Source organism: Pecten maximus, chromosome 3 (genome assembly GCF_902652985.1).
Source record: "Pecten maximus chromosome 3, xPecMax1.1, whole genome shotgun sequence".
NCBI classification, from domain to species: Eukaryota; Metazoa; Mollusca; class Bivalvia; order Pectinida; family Pectinidae; genus Pecten; species Pecten maximus.
This window is the reverse complement of record NC_047017.1, coordinates 41,344,825-41,368,009: the sequence shown is the minus strand read 5'-3', so window position 1 is coordinate 41,368,009 and position 23,185 is coordinate 41,344,825. Positions and strand designations below refer to the sequence as shown.

Here is a 23,185-nt window from a genome sequence, read left to right as displayed (position 1 = left end):
GTATTGTCTGTGATGCCTTGTGCAATAAATGTAAATTTTTCAGATGTGTGATGATGTCCTCACTTTATGTTCTAGCTGTACCAGATCAGTGTGCCGACTGCCACCAAAACGCTAGGTGTGTGTATGACGATGCAGCGCGCCAGTACACCTGTCAGTGTTCCACAGGATACACAGGAGATGGTTTTTACTGCGCCCAGATGGATTGTCGCACCCAACAGAACTGCCATATGTATGCTGATTGTTTCAATGACACGATTTTCGGGAGTTTTCGGTGTCTCTGTAGGAATGGCTACTCGGGTAAATAATTACAGTTACAATCTCACACACATACTATAGAGTGAAAATTCTAATGTAGTAATGGCTACTCAGGTGAATAATTCCTTATGTAATTAGTTACAATCTCATACACTTACATGTACTGTAGAATGAAAATTCAAATGACTCGCCTTCAACTAATATAATAATAAAATCCTAAATATACCACACAGCAAAATACTAAACCTATAATTATTACAATGGTACATACATGGGTACACATAATGATATTGGATTAAATCCTTTCAATATTACAGAATTATTACCTACTGTCTCTTCTATAAAGGGTCTATGTTACTATAACTAAACACCACGGGAACCTGCAGAGTTCCCCGAAAGATTGTATACAACGATAGATTTAGGCATGTTTGGTTGTGTTCGGGCATCAATTTGATATCAAGGTGTGGCTTCATCAGGGGTGTTTTTGCGAAATCGAGGGATATTAATTTGGGTTTATCCATCCATCTGTCACATTTTGTTTCCGTGCAATAACTGCAACAAATGTTAGCAGGTTTTCCTCATACCTAGTTGCAAGATTTAAAACCTTAAGGGTTCAGCTAAGTTCAATTGCCACTTTTGCCGGACTTTATTTGATGGAGTTATGGCCCCTTGATGAACTATAAATGTTGTTTTTTGCCATTTGAGTGAAATATCTGCAACAGTTGTTAACATATTTTCTTCAAACTTGATAACAAGGTTAAATGCCTTATAGGCTTGGCCAAGTTTGATTGCTGAATGTTATTTATTAGAGTTATGGCCCTTTGATTAATGAAAAAATTAGTTTTCCATGTTTCCATGCAAATATACAAATATTATCGGATTATCATCAGAATTAGTAATAGAGTTACGGTTCCTTCATCTATTAAAAACATAGTTATTTGCGGTTAAATAACTCTCTCAAATTTTTTCTGAAAGTCTCAAATTCAGTAACAGGATTCAATGTACAGGTATTAAGGGCTCAGCCAAATTTGTGATAGGGTTTGGTAATGACTGATAAGAAGAGAAGTTTTGCAATGGTGTAATATGTCAGGAAAGCAGGGGATATAAATTTCACAACTATGTAACTTTTGGACGGTGGTTATAGTGTAAAGTATGTAACTTTTGGACGGTGGTTATAGTGTAAAGTATGTAACTTTTGGACGGTGGTTATAGTGTAAAGTATGTAACTTTTGGACGGTGGTTATAGTGTAAAGTATGTAACTTTTGGACGGTGGTTATAGTGTAAAGTATGTAACTTTTGGACGGTGGTGATAGTGTAAAGTATGTAACTTTTGGACGGTGGTTATAGTTTTAAGTATGTAACTTTTGGACGGTGGTTATAGTGTAAAGTATGTAACTTTTAGACGGTGGTTATAGTGTAAAGTATGTAACTTTTGGACGGTGGTTATAGTGTAAAGTATGTAACTTTTGGACGGTGGTTATAGTGTAAAGTATGTAACTTTTGGACGGTGGTTATAGTGTAAAGTATGTAACTTTTGGACGGTGGTTATAGTGTAAAGTATGTAACTTTTAGACGGTGGTTATAGTGTAAAGTATGTAACTTTTAGACGGTGGTTATATTGTAAAGTATGTAACTTTTAGACGGTGGTTATATTGTAAGGTATGTTACTTTTAGTTGATGAATAAAGCGTGAAGTATATAACTTAATTTGTTATTGGTTATAAACAGCCTATAGTTCGTGTTTTCAATCAATCATAATTACTGTCAATGTAGTATCTTTTAAGATTTCTTCATATAGATGGAGTATGTGTGAAATATGTGAATGCCTTGGAGTTGAACTAGTGTATAAGTTCATATAAATTTTATTCCACAGGTGACGGAATTGTATGTGAACCTGATGATTGTAGCGTGGCCAGGAACTGTGACTACAATGCTCAGTGTGTTCCCGACCCTCGTGTTGATAGTCGATACATGTGTCGCTGTAACCCTGGATACGAAGGCGATGGCATGACGTGCAGACAGACAGGTAGAGTTTTTATTTTCGCATCTTTCACAGAACGGCAACATTACAAAGATGTCATGGCAACAATACATTCATGTCATTTCAACAGAGTGTTGTAACATCAATGTTAGATACATATTACCAAAAGGCTAAGAAAAAAATAATCATTTACCACCTTATATATACAATATATTGGATGCTATATCGTAAAACTGATCATTATTTGAACAACCTTGGGAGAAATCTCTAACTCTGAGGGTGATATGGTTGACTGTCTAACCCTCGGATCTGACAGAGAACTCTCCAACCCTCAGGGTGATATGGTTGACTGTCTAACCCTCGGATCTGACAGAGAACTCTCCAACCTGGGGGTGATATGGTTGACTGTCTAACCCTCGGATCTGAGAGAGAACTCTCCAACCCTGAGGGTGATATGGTTGACTGTCTAACCCTCGGATCTGACAGAGAACTCTCCAACCCTCAGGGTGATATGGTTGACTGTCTAACCCTTGGCTTTGACAGAGAACTCTCCAACCCTCAGGGTGATATGGTTGACTGTCTAACCCTCGGATCTGACAGAGAACTCTCCAACCCTCAGGGTGAAATGCTTGACTGTCTAACCCTCGGATCTGACAGGGACTCTCCAACCTTCAGGGTGATATGGTTGACTGTCTAACCCTCGGATCTGAAAAGAACTCTCCAACCCTCAGGGTGATATGCTTGACTGTCTAGCCCTCGGATCTGACAGAGATATCTCGAACTCTGGGGGTGATATGCTTGACTGTCTAGCCCTCGGATCTGACAGAAAAATCTCGAACTCTTGGGGTGATAGGGTTGACTGTCTAGCCCTCAGATCTGACAGAGAACTCTCCAACCCTCAGGGTGATATGGTTGACTATCTAACCCTCGGATCTGACAGAGAACTCTCCAACCCTCAGGGTGATATGGTTGACTGTCTAACCCTCGGATCTGACAGAGAACTATCCAACCTTCAGGGTGATATGTTGACTGTCTAACCCTCGGATCTGACAGAGAACTCTCCAACCCTCAGGGTGATATGGTTGACTATCTAACCCTCGGATCTGACAGAGAACTCTCCAACCCTCAGGGTGATATGGTTGACTGTCTAACCCTCAGATCTGACAGAGAACTCTCCAACCCTCAGGGTGATATGGTTGACTATCTAACCCTCGGATCTGACAGAGAACTCTCCAACCCTCAGGGTGATATGGTTGACTGTCTAACCCTCGGATCTGACAGAGAACTCTCCAACCCTCAGGGTGACATGGTTGACTGTCTAACCCTCGGATCTGACAGAGAAATCTCGAACTCTGGGGGTGATATGCTGGACTATCTAACCCTTGGATCTGACAGAGAACTATGCAACCCTCAGGGTGATATGGTTGACTGTCTAACCCTCGGCTCTGACACAGAACTCTCCAACCCTCAGGGTGATATGGTTGACTGTCTAACCCTTAGATCTGACAGAGAACTATGCAACCCTCAGGGTGATATGCTTGACTGTCTAACCCTCGGCTCTGACACAGAACTCTCCAACCCTCAGGGTGATATGGTTGACTGTCTGCCCCTCGGATCTGACAGAGAACTCTCCAACCTGGGGGTGATATGCTGGACTATCTAACCCTCGGATCTGACAGAGAACTCTCCAACCCTGGGGGTTATATGGTTGACTGTCTAACCCTCAGCTCTGACAGAGAACTCTCCAACCTGGGGGTGATATGGTTGACTGTCTAACCCTCGGCTCTGACAGAGAACTCTCCAACCCTCAGGGTGATATGGTTGACTGTCTAACCCTCAGATCTGACAGAGAACTCTCCAACCTGGGGGTGATATGCTGGACTATCTAACCCTCAGATCTGACAGAGAAATCTCGAACCCTCAGGGTGATATGGTTGACTGTCTAACCCTCAGATCTGACAGAGAACTCTCCAACCCCCAGGGTGATATGGTTGACTGTCTAACCCTCAGATCTGACAGAGAATTCTCCAACCTGGGGGTGATATGCTGGACTGTCTAACCCTTGGATCTGACAGAGAACTCTCCAACCCTGGGGGTGATATGCTTGACTATCTAACCCTTGGATCTGACAGAGAAATCTCGAACTCTGGGGGAGATATGCTGGACTATCTAACCCTCGGATCTGACAGAGAACTTTCCAACCCTGGGGGTGATATGCTGGACTATCTAACCCTTGGATCTGACAGAGAAATCTCGAACTCTGGGGTTGATATGGTTGACTGTCTAACCCTCGGATCTGACAGAGAAATCTCCAACCTTGGGGTGATATGGTTGACTATCTAACCCTCGGATCTGACAGAGAACTCTCCAACCCTCAGGGTGATATGGTTGACTGTCTAACCCTCGGATCTGACAGAGAACTCTCCAACCCTCAGGGTGATATGGTTGACTGTCTAACCCTCGGATCTGACAGAGAAATCTCCAACCCTCAGGGTGATATGGTTGACTGTCTAACCCTCAGATCTGACAGAGAACTCTCCAACCTGGGGGTGATATGGTTGACTGTCTAACCCTTGGATCTGACAGAGAACTCTCCAACCTGGGGGTGATATGGATGACTGTCTAACCCTCGGAACTGACAGAGAACTCTCCAACACTCAGGGTGATATGGTTGACTGTCTAACCCTCGGATCTGACAGAGAACTCTCCAACCTTCAGGGTGATATGGTTGACTATCTAACCCTCGGATCTGACAGAAAAATCTCGAACTCTTGGGGTGATAGGGTTGACTATCTAACCCTCGGATCTGACAGAGAACTATCCAACCTTCATGGTGATATGGTTGACTGTCTAACCCTCGGATCTGACAGAGAACTCTCCAACCCTCAGGGTGATATGGTTGACTGTCTAACCCTCGGATCTGACAGAGAACTCTCCGACCCTCAGGGTGATATGGTTGACTGTCTAACCCTCGGATCTGACAGAGAAATCTCGAACTCTGGGGGTGATATGCTTGACTATCTAACCCTTGGCCCTTTCTCTTATTTTCAATCAATCACAATTATTTCTTGATTTATAAATCTGAAATCAATCTGAAATTCATGGTATTTGAAGATTTCACTCTGTTTAATAGTTTAATCAGTCTGACTCTGCCAGTATCATATTTAGTGTTGCCAGTACCTTTATCTAGTATCATATTTAGTGTTGCCAGTACTTTATCTAGTATTGTATTTTGTGTTGCCAGTACTTTATTAAGTATTGTATTTTGTGTTGCCTGTACTTTATCTAGTATTGTATTTTGTGTTGCCAGTACTTTATCTAGTATCATATTTTGTGTTGCCAGTACTTTATCTAGTATCATATTAGTGTTGTCTAACCCTCGGAACTGACAGAGAAACTCTCCACACTCAGGGTGATATGGTTGACGGTCTAACCCTCGGATCTGACAGAGAACTCTCAACTTATCAGGGTGATATGTTGACTATCTAACCCTCGGATCTGACAGAAAAATCTCGAACTCTTGGGGTGATAGGGTTGACGATCTAAACCCTCGGATCTGACAGAGAACTATCCAACCTTCATGGTGATTGGTTGACTGTCTCAACCCTCGGCTCTGACAGAGAACTCTCCAACCCTCAGGGTGATATGGTTGACTGTCTAACCCTCGGATCTGTACAGAGAACTCCCAACCCTCAGGGTGATATGGTTGACTGTCTAAACCCTCGGATCTGACAGAGAAATCCCGAACTCTGGGGGTGATATGCTTGATTATCTAACCCTTGGCCCTTTCTCTTATTTTCAATGAATCACAATTATTTCTTGATTTATAATCTGAAATCAATATGAAATTCATGGTATTTGAAGATTTCACTCTGTTTAATAGTTTAATCAGTCTGACTCTGCCAGTATCATATTTAGTGTTGTCAGTACTTATCTAGTATCACATTTTGTGTTGCCAGTACTTTATCTAGTATTGTATTTTGTGTTGCCTGTACTTTATCTAGTATCATATTTTGTGTTGCCAGTACTTTATCTAGTATCACATTTTGTGTTGCCAGTACCTTTATCTAGTATCATATTTAGTGTTGTCAGTACTTTATCTAGTATTGTATTTTGTGTTGCCTGTACTTTATCTAGTATCATATTTTGTGTTGCCAGTACTTTATTAAGTATTGTATTTTGTGTTGCCAGTACTTTATCTAGTATCATATTTAGTGTTGCCAGTACCTTTATCTAGTATCATATTTTGTGTTGCCAGTACTTTATCTAGTATCATATTTTGTGTTGCCAGTACTTTATCTAGTATCATATTTTGTGTTGCCAGTACTTTATCTAGTATCATATTTTGTTTTGCCAGTACTTTATCTAGTATTGTATTTTGTGTTGCCAGTACTTTATTAAGTATTGTATTTTGTGTTTCCAGTACATTATCTAGTATTGTATTTTGTTTTGCCAGTACTTTATCTAGTATTGTATTTTGTGTTGCCAGTACTTTATTAAGTATTGTGTTTTGTGTTTCCAGTACTTTATCCAGTATTGTATTTTGTGTTGCCAGTACTTCATCTAGTATTGTATTTTGTGTTGCCAGTATTTTATGAAGTATTGTATTTTGTGTTGTAGTGACTCCCTGTAACCAAGTGTTTAACTGCGGACAGAATGCTGAGTGTGTGTACAGTCCAGATGACTTGTCCTACAGGTGTCGCTGTTCCTCTGGTTACGAAGGCAATGGCCAAACATGCAGACCAAGAGGTAATACTCAGAAAATTTAGTGAGATATTCCAATGATGTTACTTAAGTATGAAAATATAAAAAATAAATAAAAACTGAAAAAAATGAGATTTCAGAAATAAAAAACAGTCAAACCTGCCTTAGGGACCACCTGAATAAAATGACCCACATGCGACTGCATTTTTTCCTCCCAACATTATTTACTATACAAGTGACCTGAAATAAGGAGGGACTGCAGTGGCCGAGTGGTTAAGGTGTCCCAACACTTTATCACTAGCCCTCCACCTCTGGGAAACCTATGTGGGGTAGTTGCCAGGTACTGATCGTAGGCCTTTGGTTTTTCTCCGGGTACTCCGACTTTCCTCCACCTCCAAAACCTGGAACATCCTTAAATGACCCTGGCTGTTAATAGGACGTTAAACAAAACCAAACCAAACCTGAATTAAGGGACTACCTGTCAGACACGATTAACGACCATCATTTCTGTGTCCCAAATGCTATTTTTTAAGCAAATTTCTGAGTTTTGAAATGTGTCCACTTTTAAACATTAAAAAAATACTTCAGAAATGCATGAAATTTCTTATTCCATCTCAAAAAAATGTCTTATTCCTATTTTTTGCCATGATTACACTCCAAAATGAATGAAACTACTTTGTTTTTTTAAGGAGAGGGGATGGGGCAAAAACTGTTCCAGCCATTCAGATGATTTTCACAAAGTTTTTATTGATAAAAATACAAAAATTTGCTTGAGAAGTTTAAAAAAAGCATGCATAAACAGTCAACTTACTGTTTAACTGAGATTTATATTCGTTTTACGACATTAGGACAGATATTTGCCAGTGAAAAACTTCTCCATTATGATGAAGAAAATTCAGTACCATGTATAATAGTCCAGACAGAAGTCCAGGAACCAGGATTTCAGGAATGAAAACAAAAAATGCAAAATGTATCAGGCACTTGAAAAAATCAAATTAGCCATTCAAACTATTTGATATTCTTTATCTAAAAAAATATTGTAATATACATATGCTTTCCCATACTAAAAGAATTTTAAAAGATTATTGAAAATAAAGAATTAAAGAAAAAATGGAAATCACAAGGACAAGAAAATTTTGGAAAAATTAATTAAAATATGGTAAAAGCTGATATATGATTATATGACGAACACCTGAAATACTTTTTTGTATATGTAGGGAGAACCACAATAACTATTGGGAAAATATCTGATTCTGGGGATCAACAAAAATGTCTCAGAAAAATAATGTTTATAATATGTTTCAATCTGTAGAGAAAAACTAATTAATATTTATGAGGAACAAGCTAAAGAAAAGAGAAGCCAAGTTGGAAAATAAAAAAACATTACCTACATCAATTTTAATTGCAATGTTGAGATACTTTTTTTATCTGTAAAAACTACTTTGTGATCATGTATTTAACAGGTAACAACTGTCGGAGGGACCCCCGGGTCTGTGACCCGAATGCTGCCTGTGTTCTCAATGTCGACACATTCATCTGTGTTTGTAATGAGAACTTTAGAGGAGATGGACTTCGTTGTATAGGTAGGTCATTGTATTTGTAATGAGAACTTTAGAGGAGATGGACTTCGTTCTATAGGTAGGTCATTGTGTTTGTAATGAGAATTTTCAAGGTGAAATTTTTTTTCCTATGACACAAAATTGCATGATGATAAATGTAATATTCATGCAATTTTGGTTGAAAAATGTTCATATGAACAAAAATTAAAAAAAACTATTTCATTCTACATGTATTACTACCATAGACAGGATCTTAAATGGCTCTTTTTTACATCACTAGAACAATTCTTTACTTTAAATTTTCAGCAATGGATGATGACAACAACTACCTTCTGTTTTCACGTGGCTACTCCATTCATCGTGTGCCCTATATGCCTAAAGATGATGACAAAGGAAAAAGGGTACTTTATATTCCAGGTAGGTAATTGTCTCTGATAGACAGGGAAATCAAACTTCCAGAGACAAGATCATCTACACTGTAGTATCCATATAACTGGGATGATGTCTGGGAGAAAAACAGATTATCACCATCCCAAATAAAGAAGTTTTTCCTTTGCTAGATGGGTCATATGCCAAGTTAGAAATTTTCTTCCTTTGGTGTCCCGACACTTTAACACTAGCCCTCCACCTCTGGGTTGCGAGTTCGAAACCTATGTGGGGCAGTTGCCAGGTACTGACCATAGGCCGGTGGTTTTTTTCCGGGTACTCCGGCTTTCCTCCACCTCCAAAACCTGGCACGTCCTTAAATGACCCTGGCTGTTAATAGGACCTTAAAAAAAAAACAACCAAACCAAATCAAATCTTCCTTTGGAGGACTGGTCAAAGCCTCCCAAATAGGAATCCTCTCCCTTGGAAGGATCTATCATCTTCATTCAAAATAAGGAATTATCTCCCTTGGGAGGATCGGTCGCCTACAGTAATGAATTGTCTCCCTTGGGAGGATCGGTCGCCTACAGTAAGGAATTATCTCCCTTGGGAGGATCGGTCACCTACAGTAAGGAATTGTCTCCCTTGTTAGGACAAAGTCATTTGCTCCCACATTCAGAATGTTCTGTTTTAGTAGGTGATATCATCAACATGTAAGGACAGATAAATATGAAGATATTAATTTAGAACTATATTAGGATAAAAATCTCCAATATAAATGGAAGTGTTCTGTTTATCCTACATGTAGCTGTTTGTTGCAGTGTGTTCTCAGTTTGGATGTTTTAAGTTACTGCCCCAAAACATCTTTAGGTTTTCATGTACATGTACCAGTAATTGAAGAAGTGTCACATGAATTTTTAATATTTTTGTGGCAAACATCTCAGTTATCCTCTAAGTATGCTATGAATTTTATTGTATTTCAATAAATTCAAAAACCATGCAAAGCATAACTAAGAGAAGATCCTTATTTGATTAATAGTCAGAAGAAATGTGTGTGTTGTAGGTCAGCTTGCCATTGGAATTGACTCGGACTGTGAGGACAGAACAATGTACTGGACAGATGTCAGTAAGGGACAGGTACACCGTGCTAACCTGGACGGAACAGACTCCACCCCTGTCATCACAGGTAAAATTGGCACAACTCAGTTCTAGATGTTAATCTAATTTAACATGTTTCCTTGATCTAATCAACTTAAGGCAAATTCTATTTATAGTCAGTACATATTATAACAAATCAACATTAGCTCTATATTCAGCTATTAAAAGATACAATCATACATTACCTGATTTTTGAGATTCATGGCTTAGATTTAAAAGATATTAAAAGATGTCTGTTTAAAAAAAAAGACTGGATTATAAAATGAATATAAAGGATAATTTTTACACTGCACTCCTAGAATAACCCTCACACCTCCTTACAGGACAGCAAGCTCTGTTTACTCAGAGAAAATGACACAACAAGGTATTGGCGGAATATGGCTCATCTTTTAGATGGCCGAATATTTATTTAAACATATTTTAAAAAGAATTACCAAACTTTTTAGATAACATTTTTTATGAGTAAAGGTGCGGCCTATAAATTAAGCGCCCGCAACATATACAAAGTTAAACATTTGAAGTACTATTCAATACAATACATAGTAAATATTATATACAAAACATGAAATAAGGGTGAGGTGGGAGGGTTAAATCGCTTTTGTTGTTGGTGGGTAAATTCTTCAGGAAAAAATCAAAGATGGCGTGAGGCTTGAAAATATTGATCTGTCCCCTGTGGGGCTCGCATGCTGAAACAGGGGTCAGTTGTCACGTGGTACAGAACTGACCAATGAACATGCGTTCCATAAATAAACACCTATAAATAGAATGACCAATGAAATAGTGTTACAAATGTAAATACCGGGAAATTCAAAATATATTAAAGTGCATCAAATATATACGTTTGTGAAAAAAGTCGTCTATTGCTAGACTTTTATTTTTTAACAATAAAGCACAGTCAGAGTTTTGTAAATGTCTATGGATCTCTTCTCCAGTAACTTAGGAGTTGTTAGCTCACCTGGTCCAAATGCCTTATGCCAATATAGTTATTAGTAATTATTTAATATCAATCAACTTTGACAATGCAATTGTGAAGTGAGATAAAGCACAAAGAGCTCTCACAAAGCTGATGTTTTGGGTAGCAGAAAACCTTGAGGTTCCATCCTGCAAAAAAAATACTTATCACTGAGTGGCCCCAGAATGGCTAAAATTGGTACCCCTCCTTTTCTTGTAATTAAGTTTCATGAACCAAGCATAAATGGTTACTGGCTATCATACCTTTCCAACTGTTATTACTCTGATTCTCAGTGTCGATAAAATTGAGATCTCATTGTGCCAAAGCTTTTTTAGCTTCTTGTTTAGAATGGTGGTTTTGTTTTACTTTATTATTGTTATTTTGATAACTGAATCTAATTAATAACTTTTTTAATATATAACTAGATTTGAGCTCACCAGAAGGAGTAGCAGTAGACTGGTTGTCAAGGAATCTGTATTGGACTGATTCTGGGCTTGATGTCATTTCTGCCTCCAAACTCGATGGTACCTATAAAAAGGTTCTCGTCCAGGGGAACCTTGTCAATCCCAGAGCCATTGTTCTTGATCCATCAAAAGGGTGAGTTTTATAATGGAATGGAAATTATCTATAATGTTGTGTGATTATCCCCAGTATGTATGGGTGATGTACAGAGCCTGGTGTAATACATAACACTGTAATGTGTGACCTATGGTTCAATGTCCTGTGACCTTTGTTTCAATGTCCTGTGACCTATGGTTCAATGTCCTATGACCTTTGTTTCAATGTCCTGTGATCTATGTTTCACTGTCCTGTGACCTTTGTTTCAGTTTCCTGTGACCTTTGTTTCAATTTCCTGTGACCTTTGTTTAAACGTCCTGTGACCTTTGTTTCACTGTCCTGTGACATTTGTTTCAGTTTCCTGTGACCTTTGTTTCAGTTTCCTGTGACCTTAGTTTCAATGTCCTGTGACCTTTGTTTCATTGTCCTGTGACCTTTGTTTCAGTTTCCTGTGACCTTTGTTTCATTGTCCTGTGACCTTTGTTTCAGTTTCCTGTGACCTTTGTTTCAGTGTCCTGTGACCTTTGTTTCAGTGTCATGTGACCTTTGTTTCAGTGTCCTGTGACCTTTGTTTCAGTGTCCTGTGACCTCTGTTTCGAGGTACTATGATCTTGTTTTAGTGTCCTGTGACCTTTGTTTCAGTGTCCTGTGACCTATGTTTCAGTGTCCTGTGACCTTTGTTTCAGTGTCCTGTGACCAGTTTCCTGTGACCTTTGTTTCAGTTTCCTGTGACCTTTGTTTCATTGTCCTGTGACCTTTGTTTCAGTGTCCTGTGACCTTTGTTTCAGTGTCCTGTGACCTATGTTTCAGTGTCCTGTGACCTTTGTTTCAGTGTCCTGTGACCTATGTTTCAGTGTCCTGTGACCTTTGTTTCAGTGTCCTGTGACCTATGTTTCAGTGTCCTGTGACCTTTGTTTCAGTGTCCTGTGACCTCTGTTTCGAGGTACTATGATCTTGTTTTAGTGTCCCATGATCTTTGTATCACTGTACTGTGTGTCCTCTGTATCACTGTACTGCATGACCTTTGTATCACTGTATTGTGTGACCTCTGTATCACTGTACTGTGTGACCTTTGTATCACTGTACTGCGTGACCTTTGTATCACTGTACTGTGTGACCTATGTATCACTGTACTGCGTGACCTTTGTATCACTGTACTGATTGACGTCTGTATCACTGATGTGAGATCTGTATCATCACTGACCTGCTGTTGACTATGTGATCACTTGTACTTACGTGTGACCTTTGTATCACTGTACTGCGTGACCTCTGTATACGGTATGATTGCTACCTCTGTTTACTGTACTTGTCCTTTGTATCACTGTACTGTGCTTGATCACTGTATCATGTACTCGTGTACCTGTATCATGACTTGATATGTCTGTGTTACCTTGTACTACTGTACTGGTGACCTTTATCACGTACTGTTGACCTCTGATCACTGTACTGCGTGACCTTTGTATCACTGTAGCGTGCCTGTGATCCTGACTGGTGACCTGATACTGTACTGCGTGACCTCTGTATCAGACTGTACCTTTGTTATGACTACCTGTATCACTGTACTGCGTGACCTCTGTATCACTGTACTGATGACCTTGTTACTGTACTGTGTGACCTTTGTACACTTATCGACTGTATATGCTGACCTTGTTCACTGTTTTACTGTACTGCATGACCTTTGTATCACTGTACTGTGTGACCCTTGTATCACTGTACTGCGTGACCTCTGTATCACTGTACTGCGAGACCTTTGTATCACTGTACTGTGTGACTTTTGTATCACTGTACTGCGTGACCTTTGTATCACTGTACTGTGTGACCTCTGTATCACTGTACTGATTGACCTCTGTATCACTGTACTGTGTGACCTTTGTATCACTGTACTGCGTGACCTCTGTATCACTGTACTGCGTGACCTTTGTATCACTGTACTGTGTGACCTTTGTATCACTGTACTTCGTGACCTTTGTATCACTGTACTGCGTGACCTTTGTATCACTGTACTGTGTGACTTTTGTATCACTGTACTGCGTGACCTCTGTATCACTGTACTGCATTACCTCTGTATCACTGTACTGTGTGACCTCTGTATCACTGTACTGTGTGACCTCTGTATCACTGTACTGCGTGACCTATACCTTGTATCACTGTAATGTGTGACCTTTGTATCACTGTACTGCGTGACCTTTGTATCACTGTACTGCGTGACCTTTGTATCACTGTACTGCGTGACCTCTGTATCACTGTACTGTGTGACCTTTGTATCACTGTACTGTGTGACCTTTGTATCACTGTACTGTGACCTTTGTATCACTTTACTGTTTGACCTTTGTATCACTGTAATGTGTGACCTTTGTATCACTGTACTGTGTGACCTTTGTATCACTGTACTGTGTGACCTTTGTATCACTGTACTTTGTGACCTTTGTATCACTGTACTGTGACCTTTGTATCACTTTACTGTGTGACCTTTGTATCACTGTAATGTGTGACCTTTGTATCACTGTATTGTGTGACCTTTGTATCACTGTACTGTGTGACCTTTGTATCACTGTACTGTGTGACCTTTGTATCACTGTACTGTGTGACCTTTGTATCACTGTAATGTGTGACCTTTGTATCACTGTACTGTGTGACCTTTGTATCACTGAACTGCATGCCCTCTGTTTTACTGTCTTTGTTTCATTGTATGATGTCTGTTTCAGTATGATGTACTGGGCTGACTGGGACCGGGCTGGAGCTAAGATAGAGATGGCCTATATGGATGGAGAGGACAGGAAGATTTTAGTGGACACAGATCTAGGACTACCTAATGGTCTCACTATTGATTTCCACACTCAACAGGTCTGCTGGGGAGATGCAGGTAAGATATGCAGATGACTGGTACAGATATCAATTTCATCTATACTGGACACAACATGACCAAAATTCTGGTTTATAGTCTGGTAGTGTATTCCCATGTCCATCCAGTCCAAAATCATTATCATCATTGTTTTTAATGTTTCACAGTTCCAGGGTCAAGGTCTTCTTTAATATTTATAAAAAAAAAATGTCAATCAGTAATACTTATTTGTCTGTGAGTAGGAAATAGACATTTTCTGGTTTACATGTGTTATATCTTCCTTCATGTCTTTTGACGGTGGATGTTCCCAGCATTAGAGTTATCTCCCTTGTCAAACTATGGCCCTAAAATATAGAGTGTAGAATAGATACTTGATAGGTCACTGTTTTGTTTTATTTTAGTCTTGTTTTCAAATATTCAGATATAGTGTATTGCATTATATTACATGTTTAGCTTCTGTTGAGAATGAATTAGCTGATTTTTATTATAACAGCGACATTTTCACTAGACTAATGGTACTGATTTAACCTATATCAATACAGAATCTTATGATTATTCAATTCTATTTTATTGGTGATTTTTTTCAGGAGTCAGAAAAATAGAATGTATACGATCAGATGGAGTAGGACGGAGGACTGTTGTAGATGATGCAGCTTACCCATTTGACCTGGCACTGGTCAGCAATAACATATACTGGTCAGACTGGACAGTGTGAGTATTCTAGTCACCGAATAAGTGTCAGTATCTCATTACACGGGGAACTAACGGGATACTTATATCCTCTCTTTTGTTTTAGTATCTCATTACACAGGGAACTAACGGGATACTTATATCATCTCTCTTGTTTTAGTATCTCATTACACGGGGAACTAATGGGATACTTATATCCTCTCTTTTGTTTTAGTATCTCATTACACGGGGAACTAACGGGATACTTATATCCTCTCTTTTGTTTTAGTATCTCATAACACGGGGAACTAACGGGATACTTATATCATCTCTTTTGTTTTAGTATCTCATTACACGGGGAACTAACGGGATACTTATATCATCTCTTTTGTTTTAGTATCTCATTACACGGGGAACTAACGGGATACTTATATCATCTCTTTTGTTTTAGTATCTCATTACACGGGGAACTAATGGGATACTTATATCATCTCTTTTGTTTTAGTATCTCATAACACGGGGAACTAACGGGATACTTATATCATCTCTTTTGTTTTAGTATCTCATTACACAGGGAACTAACGGGATACTTATATCATCTCTTTTGTTTTAGTATCTCATTACACAGGGAACTAACGGGATACTTATATCATCTCTTTTGTTTTAGTATCTCATTACACGGGGAACTAACGGGATACTTATATCATCTCTTTTGTTTTAGTATTTCATAACACGGGGAACTAACGGGATACTTATATCATCTCTTTTGTTTTAGTATCTCATTACACCGGGAACTAACGGGTTACTTATATCATCTCTTTTGTTTTAGTATCTCATAACACGGGGAACTAATGGGATACTTATATCATCTCTTTTGTTTTAGTATCTCATTACACGGGGAACTAACGGGATACTTATATCATCTCTTTTGTTTTAGTATCTCATTACACGGGGAACTAACGGGATACTTATATCATCTCTTTTGTTTTAGTATCTCATTACACGGGGAACTAACGGGATACTTATATCCTCTCTTTTGTTTTAGTATCTCATTACACGGGGAATTAACGGGATACTTATATCCTCTCTTTTGTTTTAGTATCTCATTACACGGGGAACTAACAGGATACTTATATCATCTCTTTTGTTTTAGTATCTCATTACACGGGGAACTAACGGGATACTTATATCCTCTCTTTTGTTTTAGTATCTCATTACATGGGGAACTAACGGGATACTTATATCATCTCTTTTGTTTTAGTATCTCATTACACGGGGAACTAACGGGATACTTATATCCTCTCTTTTGTTTTAGTATCTCATCTCATTACACGGGGAACTAACGGGATACTTATATCCTCTCTTTTGTTTTAGTATCTCATTACACGGGGAACTAATGGGATACTTATATCATCTCTTTTGTTTTAGTATCTCATTACACGGGGAACTAACGGGATACTTATATCCTCTCTTTTGTTTTAGTATCTCATTACACGGGGAACTAACGGGATACTTATATCCTCTCTTTTGTTTTAGTATCTCATTACACGGGAAACTAACAGGATACTAATATCCTCTCTTTTGTTTTAGTATCTCATTACACGGGAAACTAACGGGATACTTATATCATCTCTTTTGTTTTAGTATCTCATAACACGGGGAACTAACGGGTTACTTATATCATCTCTTTTGTTTTAGTATCTCATTACACGGGGAACTAACGGGATACTTATATCCTCACTTTTGTTTTAGTATCTCATTACACGGGGAACTAACGGGATACTTATATCCTCTCTTTTGTTTTAGTATCTCATTACACGGGGAACTAACGGGATACTTATATCATCTCTTTTGTTTTAGTATCTCATTACACGGAGAACTAACGGGATACTTATATCATCTCTTTTGTTTTAGTATCTCATTACACGGGGAACTAACGGGATACTTATATCATCTCTTTTGTTTTAGTATCTCATTACATGGGGAACTAACGGGATACTTATATCATCTCTTTTGTTTTAGTATCTCATTACACGGGGAACTAACGGGATACTTATATCCTCTCTTTTGTTTTAGTATCTCATTACACTGGGAACTAACGGGATACTTATATCATCTCTTTTGTTTTAGTATCTCTTTACACGGGGAACTAACGGGATACTTATATCATCTCTTTTGTTTTAGTATCTCATTACACAGGGAACTAACGGGTTACTTATATCATCTCTTTTGTTTTAGTATCTCATTACACGGGGAACTACACCCGTACATACACTGTAGATATACATTCCAGTTTTGCTACACGGTACATGTAAGTTTCTGTTTTGTTACACTGTACATGTACATTCTTGTTTGCTACACTGTACATGTACTAGTTATCATAGTCATGTTTATATGAATTCTAGAAAAGGAAACTTCCCAAGTATCTAGTTTTTCCGGTTAATGATGTTTTGAATGGTACAACACTTAACTATAAAGTACACACATCTGGCAGGAAACAGCTGTATTACATGTACTTATATTCCTCAATGAGGTTGAATCAAAGGTCAGGTGAGAAAAAATTCATTGTAAAGTAAAAACAGATCTGTTTCACTAAGGGTAGACAATTCTTCAGCTGTTTATGGGCTAGCAGCAAGACTCTATGGAATTGTAGTGCACCAAGTGGAGTAATGGAATTCTCTGTACTAATGTATACCCCTACCCCTTCACTAGGAGTAAAATGGGATGGTGATGAATGTGACAAACATGAAGGTTTTTACTGGGATAAGACAAAGGGGAAAATCATAGGATATATGTCAAGGAAAAGAATTCTGGTACATTTTGATTAAGCCTTGAGAGTTTATTTTGTTTTTAGACAAAGTCTCAAGTGACCTATTCTAATCGCCTTTTGTCCGTCGTCGTGCATCCGTAAACAATTTACATTTTTGACTTCTTCTCCAAAACCCCTAAACCAAATTCAGTGAAATATGGCTGGAAGCTGTTATGGCTAAAGGTCAACCAAAATTGTGAATTATATGGTCCCCACCCCCCAGGGGCCTGAGGGACGGGCTAAAAAGGGTCAAATTGACTAAAACTTCAAAAATCTTCTTCTCTACTCTCAGATATGGTGGAATCAAACACTCTTCATAGATGGAAGGGTCTTAAGGTGCTTTATTAAAATTGTGAATTTCATGACCCAGGGGTCTCACATTTGCCCCTGGGGAGGGGTTAACTTTACTATAGTTTATATAGGGAAATCACATTTTTGACTTTTATTTGTTGGATTTGTAATGGAATTCATTCTAATTTGGTTAACATTATCAGCATGGGATGACAGTTTGATGGCATGCACATGTTGGCCCAGACTGACCCCCAGGGTCTGATAGGCGGGGCTAAAAAGGGTCAAATTGACTGAAATTTCAAAAATCTTCTTCTCAAGACCAAAATAAGGTAGAATCAAATACTCTTCATAGATGGAAGGGTCTTAAGGTGCTTTACTTAAATTATGAATTTTATGACTCTGGGGTCACCAATTTGCCCCTGGGGAGGGGGTAAATTTTACAATAGTTTATATAGGGAAATCACATTATTGACTATAATTTGTTTGATTTCTATTGGAATTCATTCTAACTTTGTTAACATTTAATGGTATACACATGTTGGCCCTGACTGACCCCTAGGGGCTGATGGGAGGGGCTAAAAAGGGTCTATTAAATTAACTGAAATATTTCAAATCTCAGGTGACCGTTAAGGCCTATGGGCCTCTTATTTTAATTTTTCATTAGTTTTGAGAACATGGCTGGTTTCCACATACAAATACACATAAAAAGTTATTTTATTATCTTCATTACAGAAGAGGTCATATGAGCTACATGACTATACACAAACTTTTTAAAACAAAACAATTACATGAGTATACATGAGGATAACTTCCATGTTGGATCACTATATTTACCTTCAGCCACTTATAGAACTCAAGCATTTACTTTTTTCCAACAGCAACCTTTATCTTGTCACTGAAAAATCTCATGAAAAATGGAAAGGTTTTGCATCTTACATACATGTTTTAGTGACCCTCTAATAAGTCCAGGAGACAAACATAGAATAATTCAACTCATAGTAGTTTTATGTGCTTGTTAGTTTTACTGAACTTAATGAATATGGTATGTTAATGGATACAATTTGCAAATGTATTGATGTAGTTGAATATTTTGTTAGATGTTATATTAAATCCTAGATAATTATGATTTATTTTACCACAGTCCAGGAGTACTAAGGGTCAGTCACAATGGAGGGGAGGTGGGCGACACATTAGATTTACCTGTAGGAGGAAACGGAAAGCTGTACGGCATTACAGCTGTCAGGGCTTCCTGTCCACGAGGTACGTAGTCGTCGAATGATCAATTACAGATATTCAATAAATTAATCATGTAAATAATGATCTTCTGTATACTGAAAAAAAACCCATAATGATTGCCATGCCATCCATTTCCTCTCCCAAACAGCCATTAATGCTTGTGCCCGTGACAATGGAGGATGCCAGTACCTATGTCTGCCCACACCCAATGGAGGTCGCACCTGTGGTTGTCCCGATGATGTTGACCCTGCTGACTGTAATCTGGTGGCTTGAGGAGATACCCAAGTGTAGAAGGTGGGTATTTAACCAGTGAATAAGGAAGGTATCTGCCCAGTGTAGAAGGTGGGTATTTAATCAGTGAATAAGGAAGGTATCTGCCCAGTGTAGAAGGTGGGCATTTACCCAGTGAATAAGGAAGGTATCTGCCCAGTGTAGAAGGTGGGTATTTAACCAGTGAAAAGGAAGGTATCTGCCCATTGTAGAAGGTGGGTATTTAACCAGTGAATAAGGAAGGTATCTGCCCAGTGTAGAAGGTGGGTATTTAACCAGTGAATAAGGAAGGTATCTGCCCAGTGTAGAAGGTGGGTATTTAACCAGTGAATAAGGAAGGTATCTGCCCAGTGTAGAAGGTGGGCATTTACCCAGTGAATAAGGAAGGTATCTGCCCATTGTAGAAGGTGGGTATTTAACCAGTGAATAAGGAAGGTATCTGCCCAGTGTAGAAGGTGGGCATTTACCCAGTGAATAAGGAAGGTATCTGCCCAGTGTAGAAGGTGGGTATTTAACCAGTGAAAAAGGAAGGTATCTGCCCAGTGTAGAAGGTGGGTATTTAACCGTGTATAAGGAAGGTATCTACAGTGTATAAGGTGGGTATTTAACCAGTGAATAAGGAAGGTATCTACAGTGTTTAAGGTAGGTATCTACCCTGTGTATAAGGTAAGTATCTACCCTGTGTATAAGGAAGGTATCTACCCTGTGTATAAGGTGGGTATCTACCCTGTGTATAAGGTGGGTATCTACCCTGTGTATAAGGTGGGTATCTACCCTGTGTATAAGGAAGGTATCTACCCTGTGTATAAGGTGGGTATCTACCCTGTGTATAAGGTGGGTATCTACCCTATGTATAAGGTAAGTATCTACCCTGTGTATAAGGTGGGTATCTACCCTGTGTATAAGGTAAGTATCTACCCTGTGTATAAGGAAGGTATCTACCCTGTGTATAAGGTGGGTATCTACCCTGTGTATAAGGTGGGTATCTACTCTGTGTATAAGGTGGGTATCTACCCTGTGTATAAGGTAGGTATCTACCCTGTGTATAAGGAAGGTATCTACCCTGTGTATTAGGTAGGTATCTACCTAGTGTATAAGGTAGGTATCTACCCTGTGTATAAGGTGGGTATCTACCCTGTGTATAAGGTGGGTATCTACCTAGTGTATAAGGTGGGTATCTACTCTGTGTATAAGGTAGGTATCTACCCTGTGTATAAGGTTTCTACACTGTAGAAGGTGGGTATCTACCCTGTGTATAAGGTGGGTATTTAACCAGTGAATAAGGAAGGTATTGACCCTTTGTATAAGGTAGGTATCTACCCTGTGTATAATGTGGGTATCTACCCTGTGTATAAGGTGGGTATGTACCCTGTGTATAAGATAGATATCTACCCTGTGTATAAGGTAGGTATCTACCCTGTGTATAAGATAGGTATCTACCCTGTGTATAAGGTGTGTATATACTTTTCCCAGTTAGAGCCAACAGCTTTAGGTACCAGATGGTCTATATCTTCTCTTTTTATTTTGAGCAGGAAGGAAATCTGAAACAGATATGTGAGATGAGAATACTGGCTCTTAGCTCCTGCACAGTTGAAGGAGAGAGAAACAGAGGATGATCGGACATATAACACTTGCTGAAGGCTTCTGAAAATCTCCTTACTGGACTGACAATTAATTTTAGAATTGCTCAATTAGCTTACATGTGTTTAGGAATGAACATTCAGACATAAAATTTGAAAATAAGGATTTGCTTAATAATATATAAATTGGCTGTCTAGAATTTGAAATAAAGATTGGAGACTACTTGTTTAATTATTCATTGTTAAACACAATCATACGTTTATAATGAGATTGAAATATAAAGTTGCATCTTTTCATGCTGTATTTTACTGAATATTTTAAGACAGATTTGTGCTCCTCTCTTTTAGTGCAGCTTGCATTCCTGTTAACCAGTCTCTCAGTAAAACTGTAACAAATAATTTCTCAGTCCCGATTATCTCCCCTGTCCTGATTATCTCCCATATAGGACTGCATGCTGTATGAAAACATTCACAGATGCAAGTGTTAAAATTGATGGTTTAAAAAAATCCTGCCAAGATAATGTGTAATTGTATGGATATTTTTGTAAGTTTGTAGTTGTATTTACCAAAGTACAAACATTGTACATGTTATGATATCCCACCATTGTGCCATTGCTATGTAAACCTGTTTTCATGTATTTTGTATGTACGTTGTTGGTTTTGAGATCAATAGTCAAGTTATACCGGTAATTCAGTTTGGAGAATAAGCTAGGAGGCACTTGTTTTAGTTATTTTTGTAACCTGTGCAATGTGGATTAGTATAGTTTTTAATATTGTAGTAATACTTCACATCGTTTGTATATTTTATATGTGGTAAGTCAGTTGAATCTATAATGATAATTGTTTTAAGAGAAATGTTTGGGATCAGTACACTGTACTGTTCTCACATTGTATATCATACTGTGTTGTGATTATATAGATACTAGAGCACACGCTTCTCTATCATGAAGGATTCCATGTTAGGCGCCGCAATGGTTTTGAAATTTTGTGTATTTACTTTCCAAGTTACATCATATACATTGTTTTATTTCACTCTGGCTAATCATTTTTAAGAGAATTGAAATGAAACTTTCTTCTAGTCCTTCATGAAAATGACAGTTGCTTCCCATGTAGATGTTGCCTTGTCCAAGAACTAGTAGGTGGTGCTATGTTCAAACCTACGATTCCTTTAAATTCTTTGCTGTAGAATTTTTGCTAGTTTCATTATTTTGATTCAGCCTAATTGTGATTTTTACTGTAACTGGATTAAAACTGTAAGCCACACTCTTTTGAAATTAACATTAATTTACATTTCTTTTTATGCAATATTTATAATGGCCAGTATTTATAAATATTATGATAGGTAAATATACTCTAAAAGCATTTAGTTTTAACAATTGATGTTTTACTGGTGTCTAGAATATCTTTTACTTCTTAATGTTAGAATTGCTCAAGCATACATAATTCAAGATGGTTGAAAAGTTTATTTTGGTTGAATTTGCTTTGTATACTATCTGGAGAAAAAACCTCACACAAAAAATCTTTTTATCCAATTCATATGCTATGAAGCATTCTGGAATCTCTTATTGAAACTGTAATGTGTATCATATGTTTCTAAGCAAAATCATATTTGGATAATAAATTTTAGACCAGATTCTGTTCTGTCATTTTTTTCTGCTCACTTGGCAGCTAATGTCCCAGTTTATGTGAAACTGTTGATTAATCCTCCTCAACCTTGAGGTTTGAAAGAGAAATCTCCGATCCAGGGGGATGATGATCTTGGTCGTCTAACCCACCGCTCTGCTGAGGATTACACATTCCCAAGGTAGAGGATGACTATGTTTCTCCCATCATACATATTTGTAATAGGAATCATGTGATGAAAGTCTCACAGAAAACTATTTTCAGAATGAGGAATGACCCTGTGTCACATGAATACAACCACTATACAAATATGGCTGCAAAATGTGTCGAAA

At 38.2% G+C, this 23,185-nt stretch overlaps 1 protein-coding gene across 1 annotated transcript in view; it reads left to right on the top strand.

The window, feature by feature from the left end:
* Positions 1–22,863, top strand: part of LOC117324199 (nidogen-2-like) — a 54,130-nt gene extending 31,267 nt beyond the window's left edge. Inside the window, exons 15-26 of the mRNA XM_033879941.1 lie at positions 76–297; positions 2,129–2,281; positions 6,857–6,985; positions 8,404–8,523; positions 8,806–8,916; positions 9,929–10,051; positions 11,401–11,572; positions 14,239–14,396; positions 14,963–15,086; positions 19,286–19,404; positions 19,529–19,674; positions 21,183–22,863. Of these exons, the coding sequence (XP_033735832.1) occupies positions 76–297; positions 2,129–2,281; positions 6,857–6,985; positions 8,404–8,523; positions 8,806–8,916; positions 9,929–10,051; positions 11,401–11,572; positions 14,239–14,396; positions 14,963–15,086; positions 19,286–19,404; positions 19,529–19,653 (1,556 nt within the window). The 3' untranslated portion in view covers positions 19,654–19,674; positions 21,183–22,863. The remainder of the gene's footprint in view (positions 1–75; positions 298–2,128; positions 2,282–6,856; positions 6,986–8,403; positions 8,524–8,805; positions 8,917–9,928; positions 10,052–11,400; positions 11,573–14,238; positions 14,397–14,962; positions 15,087–19,285; positions 19,405–19,528; positions 19,675–21,182) is intronic.
* Positions 22,864–23,185: the final 322 nt, after the last annotated feature.